This window comes from Carettochelys insculpta, chromosome 6 (genome assembly GCF_033958435.1).
Source record: "Carettochelys insculpta isolate YL-2023 chromosome 6, ASM3395843v1, whole genome shotgun sequence".
NCBI classification, from domain to species: Eukaryota; Metazoa; Chordata; order Testudines; family Carettochelyidae; genus Carettochelys; species Carettochelys insculpta.
In genome coordinates this window covers 59,895,691-59,907,868 of record NC_134142.1, presented here as the reverse complement: position 1 = coordinate 59,907,868, position 12,178 = coordinate 59,895,691, and the positions used below count along the sequence as shown (strand labels likewise).

At 46.3% G+C, this 12,178-nt stretch overlaps 1 protein-coding gene across 1 annotated transcript in view; it reads right to left on the bottom strand.

Annotated features, from left to right (window-relative positions):
- The window catches only part of PAK6 (p21 (RAC1) activated kinase 6), a 41,863-nt gene that overhangs the window by 12,828 nt on the left and 16,857 nt on the right, over positions 1 to 12,178 (bottom strand). The window contains exons 4-6 of the mRNA XM_074998836.1: positions 7,711 to 8,334; positions 1,716 to 2,207; positions 1,284 to 1,417 (exon numbers count right to left, since the gene is read on the bottom strand). Coding sequence (XP_074854937.1) covers positions 1,284 to 1,417; positions 1,716 to 2,207; positions 7,711 to 8,334 — 1,250 coding nt within the window. The remainder of the gene's footprint in view (positions 1 to 1,283; positions 1,418 to 1,715; positions 2,208 to 7,710; positions 8,335 to 12,178) is intronic.

Sequence of the window (12,178 nt, the reverse complement as noted above, 5' to 3'; positions counted from 1 at the left end):
CCAGGCTCTCCACTTCAGAAAAATACCTCTTAAATCCTGGGTGCTTCTTCCTCCTGATATGGCATAGCGCACCAAGGCATGGGAATTAATGAAAGGAACACTTATATATATATAAAAAAGCTCAAATCTCTACAATTAATCCTAGCAAAGAAATCTAACTGAGGCACCAAGTCTTTGAAGAAGTTAGATCAGCCCAGAGAGACTCAATTCTCTCTGCAGCCACAACTGGAAGGAACTGAGGCAGCCACAGTGCTACATCCCATTTTATAGCCTTGCCCTCGGAATGTTCAAGGACAATGGAGAAGACGGTGAAGCAGCAATGAGCGGGCATTCCATTACTGGTAGTATGTACAGGCCACTGGAAGAAGAATGCTATTTGCTTTACATAGTAGAAGTTAGTATCAATGTTTATAAAGAAGAACAAGTGTGAAAGCAAATCTAAGACAAAGCTCAGTGGCTGTTACTGATTTACTTATTTATTAACTGACATGATTTAAGAAAGGTCCAGATCTCAAAACACTTTGGAGGATTCAGGTAGGATTTACGAACTAATCCCAGCTCACCCTAATGTTGTATTATTGAAAACTAGTGTGGCATGTTCTCCAGTGGCTACTGATAAGCTCTTTGGACTGCTCACGATAGAACCTCAGAATGACTAGCATCTTGGGGATGGAAGTTGTTGGCAACTCCGAAATATTCATAAGTCTAAACAAAATGTTATGGGTGTCCTTTCAAAAGTTTGATTCAATACTTTCAAAACATTGACATAATATGGCTTTGAAATTTTACCATGCACATAAAAAATGCTGCTAGCGATCATAAATTTAAATGAAACAAGCACAGTATGTGTCCTTACCTTGCCAAATCTTTTAAATTTTCCATTTTTATAGTTATGTTTTATACAATATTGTCTCTGCTGCCTCACTGCTTACTTCTGGTTCCGAATGAGGTCTGTAGCTGGTCAATTCATAAATCAGGTTCTACTGCACTACACTCAAATCTAGTTAAAGCAAGGGGTTTTGTACACTCAATAATTCAGATACTGGGTCACCAGCAGAGTCAGCTTTGGCCCTTATGAACCTAGGTGTTTTCTACTTCCTAGGTCACAGGAACCGCCTCTTATTTCAAAGGAACTGGCTTCAGTTATAAAATTTAATAATTGCAAGGCAATGAAACCATGATAATTACAAAATCTTTGGAGAATACACTCTCAAATGGAATTTCATGACACAGTCACGCTATTGCCCACCAGGTAGCATAATTTATTGCATTGTGCTTCATACCTGATTTGAGACACAATGTCTGTGAGGGCTCCTCCCTGCAAAAATTCCATGATGACCCAGAGTTCCTCTCCCACCAGGTAGCTTTTATACATCTCCACCACATTGACGTGCTGATAATCTCTCATTATCACCACCTGAGAAAGTAGGGAATATGTTTCACCATACAACAACATCATCCATCACCATCAAGCAAAACCTACTCCAGAGATTCTGGTGAGCTCCATTCATCTTCCACATGTGATGCAGGCTCACTGAAACTCTCTCACATGTCCTCTCATTCTTTTCATTAGACACCCTTCATTAAAAGGAAGACAGTCCTTTTCTGTCCTCATCTCTCTACCGTCTTTCCTACATGACAAATAAAGATGAGCTCATCTGTCCTTGCTTCATTACACAAAATACATTCCACTACTCTCCTGTTACCATCCTCACCTCATTAAAAAGAAGTTCCCGTCGTTGCTGCTTTCTGAGATCCATCATCTTTACTGCCACCTGACGCCCCGAGTGCTTCTCACGAGCGATGCAGACAATGCCCGTGGACCCTTCACCAATCTTCACATAGTTTTCCAGTAGCGTCCGGGGATCACCCTGATCTACCACCATTCTGAGAGCAGCCTTGAACTGCTCATGAGTCACCAGCACAGGGTCCTCATTGGCCAACTGTCCTTTAGCAGAAGAGTCTTGGGACAGGTGAAGGTTGCTGGCACTGATCTGAGCGTGTCTGTTTCGAGGGGATCCTGCTGGTGATGGCCTGCCCTGTGGCACTGTAACTACCCTCTCAGTTGTTGGGCTCTTCTGGGGGGTGCCAGCTTCTGAAATCATCCTGGTTAAATCTGGTGCTGGCTGGTCAGGTGGAAGAGATTGGGCTTTGGTTGCAGGGCTGCGTGGAGAACCCCACTGCTGGGGCCTGAAGAAAGCATTAGACTAAGAAGAGTGAATTAAAAAGTGTTGATTAGATAAGTAAAAACACGAAGGCTGCAGAACTCAGAAGTATGTTATGCTAGCGTGGTCCAGTGGATAGTGCACCAGACTAGGTGTCCGGAGAGGTGGGTGCTAGTCCCTGTTCTGCCACTGACCTATGGGATGACTTGGGACAGGATGCAAAGGCCAATAATTTCTAAAATAACAAGGATTTGGGTGTAGAGTTTCAGAAGACACCTTCAAGGGACCAACTTTAAGAGGGCAGGAACTAAGCACATTTGAAAAAAAAATCAGGCCCCTAGAAAGTATCTCAGTTTGGACCCCCAAATATGGGGCACCCAAAATCACTAGGCACTTTTGCACATGGGATTTTCTCTGTGTCTCCTTTTTTTTTCATCTGTGAAAAATGAGGATAATGAGTCATACATACTAAATCACTTAATGCTGATAGATGAGAAGTACTATGTAAATATTCAATTATGGGTGCAGGGAGAGTTTTAAGTAGGTAGAATGTAATTCCCCAAATTGGAATTTGGCCAAAACATCAGAGTTAACGTGCTTTGTTTTAGGGGAAAGGGTCATGGTCTTTTAATAATGTAAATGGACACTGTCTCAATGGAAAGGTCTTGCCTCCAGCAGCACGAAGTCATACCACTGGTTCAGATTTAACTTAATAGGAATCTGAATTACCAAGGAACTTTCCCATAGCACTCAGGGCTCTCTCTGGAGACCTCCCACTCAAGTACAAAATAGACCTAATGCTATATAGGGTATGAGAGCTAATAAGATCACCACTTGCAGGGATATGACTTCAGAACACACAAAGTCATCCACTAAAAAAAAAAATTACTGATCTCCAAAAAGGATGAATCCTATAGGATTTAAGATGTTTAATCATCCATGCTCACCCAGGCGATGTTGAATTTCAATTAGTTAACACAAGTGTGACCAGCTGCACAATGAGGAAGCTTGTTCCAGCTATAGTCCACAATATCAGCTTGACCAGAAAGAGCTTAATCAAAACATTTACCACTGCCCATCAATAGCAAATCAATCATTTATAATTTAGAGGTAAACCAATATTCAGTGGCAACAAACCTTTATCTGTCCTTATTTAGACTGAGAGTTGAAAGCTGATGGTACAGACATAAAAGGAAAAGCAGATAATAGTTACTGCTATAGGGAGAATTAATTCTTCACTTTAGAAATCTTAAAACATTCAGAGAGACACTAAGCTAAATCTTAACTGTATAAGCCTGAACTTTTATTCAGGATTTATGTTAACAATAAAAACTACAGAAGTGTAACATCTCCATAAATCTCACTCATTTTCAGGCACTCATTTACAGGCACCCGTCAGTGCAACATGGTTATGCAGTCACTGGCAGAAACACAAATGTAACCATTAAAAATTACTTCCTGCTCCCATAGCAGTTCTACCCCTGCATTCCCGTACAGACATGCTCCTGACGGGAAGGTATTTATTTCTGAGCTCTTGTTCCATTGCACAAAATAGGTTTGTTTGGGTTTTTTTCCTTTTTAATAACCTATAGCACACAAAAGGCCTTTACATGCACACAGGCTCATACATGCCTGTCTAACCGCATGCATTTCCTCTTCCAGCCCTCTATCACCATATGCACACAAACTCTTAGGTTAGTAGCTGTGTTCCCTGGTCCCTCCATCTGGAGGATCCGATGCACATAACTATTCTTTTTCCTGCTACAGGGGAGGGCAGAAATGGTCATTGTTTACAGAAGCTTGGGGTAATCACCATTTACTTCAGTGGAGCTAGGCTGACTTACAACTGATGAGGAGCCATTTTTCTTTCCATATCATTCACAGACAGGCAGAGAGACTTGTGTACAAAATGAGAAAGAAACAGGCCCAGAGAAAAAGAATGAGGGACAAAGAAAACCAGAGACACAGAGCTGTATCTGAAAATCAAGTGTCCATTGTCTAAGAAAATGGAAAAACATTCCTGTGTTTGTTCTCATTTGATTGTAGGGTACCACCCTCCATCATCTAGTAAACCCAGGCCTGACAATGAGGGGAGGGGAAAAGGGGCAGTTGCCCCCAGGCCCCTTGGAAATGCCATGGCAGCACAGCTCTGGCTACGCGTGGCTGTCAAGGATGGGAGGGCAGCCATCAGAGGGCTGACTGCCCTTGGCCCCACCCCTTCCTAGGCATGGAACTTGGCCTCCCTCCCATCTTGCCCTGGGGCCCATAGCAGCTGTCAGCGCCACTGAGCAAATCAGTTCTGCTGGGTCAGAGATTACAGTCCCCATCTGCCTTTGTCACCTTCCTCAGAATAAAGGGACATAGGAATAACTAGGAACTGATCTGCAAGAAATCACCAACCCATCTTATGGAAAGCTCCAAAGCATTATGAGATGGTTATGACTTTTGAAATGACCTCAGCTGACTTGAAAGCAGTGATCTAAAGGTTTTAGATTCTATAGCCGTTATCAGTGCCTTGAGCCATGCCTGGGCTGACCATACATCTCCAGGTCAAACATGGGACAGGGGGATGAGCTAGTGTCCCAGCCTAAATGGGACAGATGGTCACCTTAACAGTCAGGCAGTGGCTGCCCTGTGGGGGCTGCCACATTACTGGGGAGGGGTGGTCCCTGGCTGCATGGGGGAGCTTCCCCAAGCTGCAGGGAGCCAGGAGCTAGAGGGCAGCCGTGCCGCTCGGGCTGTGCCTCCCCCAACAGCAGGGATGCAGGTGACAGCTAAGCCTGTCGGGCTCTGGCTCCACCGAGCAGCAGGGAGCCAGGTAGTAGCCATGCTGGCTCAGCTCCAGCTTCCCGGAGCCTCGGGGTGCTGGATCCGGACCAGCAGTGCCAGTGCAGTTCTGGATCTCTGCAGCTTGGGAGCCATGAGGCAGGCGGCAGCCACACCACTTGGGCTCCGGCTCCCGTGAGCACAGGGGAGCCAGGCAGCAGCTGCACTGCTCAGGCTCTGGCTCCCCCAAGCAGCAGGGAGCCAGGAGCCAGATGGCAGCCACGCTGGTCCGGCTCTGGCTTTCCCAAGCCACAGAGAGCAGCATCTGGGCCAGCCATGCCGGAGATCGTCCCGGTTCCCCACAGGCACAAGGAATGGGGAACCCGGCAGGAGCCTTACTGATGGGGCTCCAGCTCCCCATTGCTTGAGGAGCCAGGAGCCAGGAGCCAGCAAATATGGGGCAATTAGCCCCTTTTTAGAAATAAATTGGGAAGCCTTCCTGGAGCCTGAAATAAGGGGCTGTCCTGGCCAATACATGAGAGATGTTCACCCTACACAAGCCACCAGTTGCTGTTCATTCTACACATACACTCAAAACAAAGGCTTCCCGGGAACGGAGCAGCTACCTGAATTCTCCCATTCCCATCAACAATAGTACAGGTTGAACCTCTCTAATCCATAACTTTCTCGTCCATCAACATCCATAATCCGGCATGATTTGAGTTAGCCAGACAACAACTTATCATTGGTGTGGCCAAGTTTCCCATGGTCCCACAAAGTTTGTTTACAGCCACCAGTCCTGGTTCTCAATGTTCTGTGCTGTTATTTAGCTGTAGTTTACCCCCTAAATGTCTTCTAAGAGCCCAGTAAGCAGCGGGAGTGCTGGTAATGTGCTAGACCATATTGACTATATCAACCTCCCTTGGCCTGGCAAATTGTCTTGTCTGGTGTCCGTCAGATCCCATGGGTACCAGACAAGAGACATTCAACTTGTACTTATATAGATTAGATCATAGGACTTTAAAGTCATAAGGGACCACTAAGTCATCCAGTCTGGCCACTAGTAAGTATATCACAGGCACCAACACCACCAAGCACCTGCACACTAAACCCAGTAATGGAAATGAGACCACTGTAAGTGATACCCACAGGACATCACACCAATATGTGCCACAGGCAGAAAACAGCAGGGACCAACATACATCAGTGCCCGAGGCTCCTGCAATGGCAGGGAGATGATTAAGGAAGGACATATGCCAGATAATCCTGGTAAATTACCGCACCCTGCAGATGAAGGTGAAGATAAACAAACACACACACAATGTCACTGCCAGTTAGAAATGGGAGAAAAAAATCTTCCAGATTCCAAAAATGGCCTTCAGTTAGACCCTGAGCAAGTGGCATGAGCCAGCCAAGTATAACCCACACACCTACTGGGTGTGTCTCACTGTCCCATGTAGTCACACCTAGACTACCTACCCAGAGAGAGAACGAGTCTCCTCTACAGCCTTAGCTGAGGGGCAGCTGGTTTTTAGCTCAGACTGGAGAGGCTCCAGGGGTCCCAGCTTCAAGTCCACCTGTGGGCAGTTACACAGGCACCTGAAAAGGATAACGCTTGGTGCCACCTCAGGGTTCTGGCCCACCACATCCAGTGTCCCATTTCCAGCCATGGTCACTCCTGATTCTTCACAAGAAGGAGATTTAAAAGAATTTCCCAGAATACAATCCAGGGGAATCCCTTGCTGACCCCTAGTGATGGCTGGCTGGCAGACAGCATGAATGTTAGGAACATGATACTAACCAGATGTGTGCCTCAGGCCTATCGAGTCCTTCCTAATGCTCTTACCAGAAAAGGTTACTTTGCATCTGGAGGCCTACTCTACGCTTAGGACATACAAACCAACAGCATGTGGAAAGCTGGGATGTAAGTCTACCTTGCATTAGTCTCCTGGGCATTAAGTATCCAAGAGATCCCTATGATTGTGTGCTACAAGTTCCCTAGCATGCTTTGATCTATTCCCATTTCAGAACAAAGTAAATTCAGCATCTTAGGGAACTGACGGTGTGCAGTAGCAGGGTCCATGGAGACAGTGCTGAGCTCATGAGTAAAGAGGATGATTTACACCCCAGCTTTCCACACTACAGCTAGCGCTACACAGTATCCCTAACTTGAAATAACTTATGCAATTTGTGTTATGCAAATTGTGTAAGTTATTTTGAGGTAACTTATTTTGAACTCGGTGCTGGCCACATGGCGCCAAAGTTCGAAAGAAGTGCCTATTTCACACTTCCCACTTCTCCTCTCACAACAGGTAGAAGCAACAAAATACTGCATGGTGTTTGGCCACAGGGTTTCTATTTTGGGATACAAATGTATCCCAAAATAGAAACTTCAGTGTAACTACAGACTGACTGTACAATTAGACACACCCTGAGAAAAGGTTTGCCAGTACAGATACATCATACAGCTATTTCAGCAAGTCCTCTTTGGCGATACAGCTCCTAGCAGAGTGCTTTTGCCGATACAAGGTATGCTCCAAGCTACACAAACAAATGCACTTTATGTGTGGTACATGTGGCTGTAGTTTTGAGCTATGCACAGAAGCCTACTTTATGAGCTACACTATCATTTGTCTTTACATGGACTAAAGTCTCTTTCTGCTTTAGCTCTGTGTTTTTGGCCAAAAAGTATGTTTGCCAACAGGATTGCTTGAATGTGAAAGAACACTGACTTTATAGCACTGAGGTTTATTTAAGTTTAAGTAATAAATAAATGTACCTTTATCTGCAGAGTTGAGCCTGACTTAACTGAGTCACCAGATGAGGAGAACACACTTCGTAACAGCCTCCGTTTCAAGCTGTTTTCTCTTGATTTGGGGCAAGGGCTGCCCTCCCCAGAAGGTCTGGGATTCACTTGTGCCACGAGGCAAGGCTGGGGCCAGCATTCTGAGCTTCTTCTTTCGGCCTTGTCACTCTTACCAGACAAAACACAGGTGCGCTGTTGATGCTGTGAAACTGAAGTGATTTGGATGCAGCCCCTACTCTCACCTTGGAATTCTGAAGGCCCAAGGGACTGTGCTTTCATTACCATACCATTGGGATGAGATTGCCCATCCATCCTGGGTTTATAATCTGGCCACATAGTCTGTCTTCGGGCTGCTTTGCTTCCACCATTGCAGTTGAGGTAGTTTCCATAACTGTCTTCCCAGTTGACCTCAAGGCTCTGGAGATACATGTCTGGGAGACTGTCCTCTCCCAAAAGTCCAAGTGACTGAGCTCTCCTCCTGCTGGCAGGGCTCTTACCCCTCAGAGTGTTGGAACTGATGACAGAAAGCTTCTGAATATCATTCAGTATCCCAGAGATATATCCCTCCACTTCAATACTGCTGCCCCGCACCACAGTCTGTCAAATCAGAAACAAAAGGCAAAATTAAAACTTTAGCCCCGGGGGCTCAAGATGTCAAGGGCAGGAAGTGAGCTTTGTGTTTGGCTAGTCACTGAAGTTCAGGATAGGGAGAAATGTTTGGTGCTAAAGACAGGCAACAGCTAACATAACAGAGCAGCGAGACACTGTTCCTCATGCTGCTCGTCTAATACAGCTCAATACTGACCCTGCTACACTCCTCCTAGTTCCAGAATTGGGCGTCTATTTCAGTCCTGACTTTTTTATTCTAGCTGCCACACTGGGCTCTCACTTCATTCTGTCACCACACCCGACTCATGAACTGCAGCCAAGGAAACTAAGAACACGTGCACACCTGAGATATCTTTCTTGAAAAAACTGTGCATTGAAATAACAATGAGTCCTGAGAGCTGGATTAAGAACTTTGCTTTTGAGTGCAGTGGACGGAAAAAAAAAGTTTCCTCTTCATTTATTAGGACACTGCTTCCAAAACTGAGTCCCCAGAAATCCCAGTGCATCTTAATCCCTACCTACAAATCTTTTCCTGTTTCAATATGAAGTCCCCTTTTTCTCCTTCACCTCTGTCAGTGCACCCATAGGTGCAGACTCCATGGGTGCCACAAGGCTGGAGCACCTCTGGAAAAAAAGTAATGGGTGCTTAGTACCCACCAACAGCCAAGCTCCCCACAGTTCCTCCCACCCAGCAGTTGCCCAGCTAATCAACTCCTCCCCCTCCCTCCCTCCCAGTGATATCTACCATAGATCAGCCATTCTGCAGCAGCATGCAGGAATTCAAAAAAAGGCAGAGAAGCAGAGATAGGGTGCACTCCAGGAGGTGGCAGAAAGAGGTAAGGAAGATGTGGTGTGGGGATGGGAAGGGGCGGAGTGGAGTAGGAGTGGGAGATGAGAGTGTGAGTGAGGGTGAAGCTTTTAGCTGAGCAGGGGTTAAACACCCCCACGAAAATGGGAAGCTGGAGCCTGTGAACGCACATTCAAATCCTGCCTTAGTCTGTTCCTATTTCTGATTCCCCATTTTTTTTTCAAATACTTGACCTGTAAAACCCATGCTGTTCAATCTCTGAGCCCTCCTCTGCCCTGCCAAGCCTTTGTAATTAAAAATGGTGACCGTGCTACTGGAAACAGAAGGCTTGCATAGTTCACAACTGCCTTGTAGGCAAATGATGAAGAATAAGTCATCCATCTGTAATGCTGACAGACCCCAGTTGCTGGCACCAGGGACAGAACCTGCAAGCAGAGGGTCTAAAGCCCTGCACTCTACCACATGAGCACAGACTTCACTCACCTGACTATGAGGTCTCAGTACCTCTGGGTACAACATACTTCTCAGGGCTGAGGAAGCACATCCTGAGCTTCTGAGACCTTCCAGCAGTTCCTCCTGGCCAATGCACTAGTTGTAACACCAACAGACCCTAGTTGCCAGCCCCAGGAATGGAACCTGTGAGCATAGGAGCTAAAACTCTGCACACTATCACGTGAGCAAAAGGCCAGCTGGCTCTCAGCTGAGGCTGTAGAGCACAGACTTTACGTACCCTGGTATGCGGTCTCAGTACCTCTGAATACTACACATCCAAACAATCAAAAATACTATATAGTGGCATACCCTGTACACTCTACATGCCATACAGCTGCTTGGGCATCTAGGGCCTCTCAGTGCTAGGAACTCCAGCCATGTATTGTATAGTATACGTACATAGTACAATATCAATCCCACCCCTTGTGTGACTCTCAAATCTGTATGAGGTAATCTTTCTGTGGAGTAAGAGGCAATCTCCTGTTTTCTGTCTCAACTCAGGTTCCTACAACCATGCTGAATTAAGGTGCTGTAAACTGAAACCACTCCAGTGGAGCAACATTGATTTGCACCAGCTGAAAATCAGGCTCATTCTGAGTTAAAGAAAGAAATGCAGGGAAGAAAGATCCTATCAACTAGAGGCCACTCAGATGCCTTTCATCGTGTGTTTAGTATCTCAGACATGGGCAAAGAGATCTTTCCACTCCTGCTGTGGCAATACATCTTCTCGTGTGCATACATGCATCTGTTGCTCTGTTTTCAGTCTGAACTGCTCTGCTGATCACACTTTGATTGGGACACTGACTGCAAACAGGTTCTACCACCTTGACACAAAGGTGATTGAAAGGAAAAAGGCAAGAGAAAAGAGTTAGAAACCCATCCCCAGGAGCCTATTCAGTAGAGTAAGACGTAGCCTATTCTAGTTAACACCTAAACCTCAGAAGTCTGTGTTTATATAGTTGAGCAGTTCTCAGACCATTCCTAATTTTAATGGAGTCGCCAGGGGCGGCACTGGACCTGCTGGGGTCCGAGGCCAAAGCCCATACCTCATTGCTCAGGGCTGAGGCCAAGGCCTGAGGGGTTCAGCCCTGCATGGCAGGGCTCAGGTTACAGGCCCTGCCTGGGGCTGAAGCCTTTGCCCTTTGGCTTTCTTCTCACCTTCTTCCCAGATCCAGGTGGGTGGCTCAGGCAGGCTCAGGTTCAGTCCCACCTCCTGGGGTTTTGTAGTAATTTTTGTTGTTATAAGGGGGGTCACACTGCACTTAGGTTTAAGAATCCCAGTGTAGCTTACCCCAGCAATACAAGCTTGGATAACAGTAATGGTTATAGTAATCCACCAGTTTAAGCTGTGGTCAATGTAACCTCACATCCTCCTCCTGACTGGTGCATAGGGAAGGCAGTAAAAACTCATCTCTTCGACTTGCAGGTGGGACGGTAAGATAACAGGGATGAAGGACCGAGCCCTATTTCAGATTCACAGGTGCTTCACAGATTGGTTAGGCCAAACCTAGGATCATATTCCCTACTGATATGCTGGGAGCTCTCCAACGTCCATTTCTTACTGAACTATAGTTGAGCGGTTCTCAATCTTCTTGGCTTGCCGACCCCTTTCCACACAGCAAGCCTCCGAGTGTGACCCACCCATATAAATTAAAAACACCTTTTTGTACCAACACTATTTTAAATGCTAAATGTATAGTCCTGTTATTTAAAATTAACTTACCTATTCTCATAGCTTTTTAGTGAAAACAAACACATTTATTAAAGAAAAGAGTTCTAAAATAGTTGTTATTCAATACTGGGGGCAGGGAGACAAAGAAATTTTGTCAGTATCACTACTCACAGCAGATTTAATGACTCATCACTACTCTTAGGCTTAATCTACACTGGGGTGTGCAAAGTGGGGGGCATGACCCCCAGAGGGGTGCAACATTTTGTAAGGGGGAGCGTAGTGTGACCGGGTCCCCTCCAACCCACGGCTTCCACTGCCTTCCCAGCCCTCTGCTTTCTCCCCTATGACTTCCACTGCTGCCATCACCAAGGAAACACCCCACCCCCTGCTGCTGGGCCAATCAAAATGTTCAGAGGCCCTGAGTCAAGTGGCGGGGTCAAGCCAACAATTCCCAATTTAGAATAAAGCAAGTTTCCTCTTCATTTATTGGGGCACTACTTCCAAAACTGAGTCCCCACAAATCCCAGAGCATCTTAATCTCTACCTACATTTGTTGCTTTGGTCCACATTAGTCCCTGCAGCCCATGTCATACTGGCCCCCGGGAGTCCCCCGAGATGTCAGTGTAGAGTGAGTGACGCCTGATAGGTGAAGGGTTGCCTTCAGCCTGATGTCACTGCTGCTTGGCAACACAGTGTATCCCAGGGTCACCACCTCCCTGCTCTACAGTAGCGCCAAGTTCCGGCAGCAAGGGTTATGCCTACGAGGTGGAGGTGGTGATGCAGCTGAGCCTCTAGGATCCTCCCTCTGAGACATCCCTCCGAGCACTGGTCCCTTTGAGCCCCCACATGTCCTCCTGAGG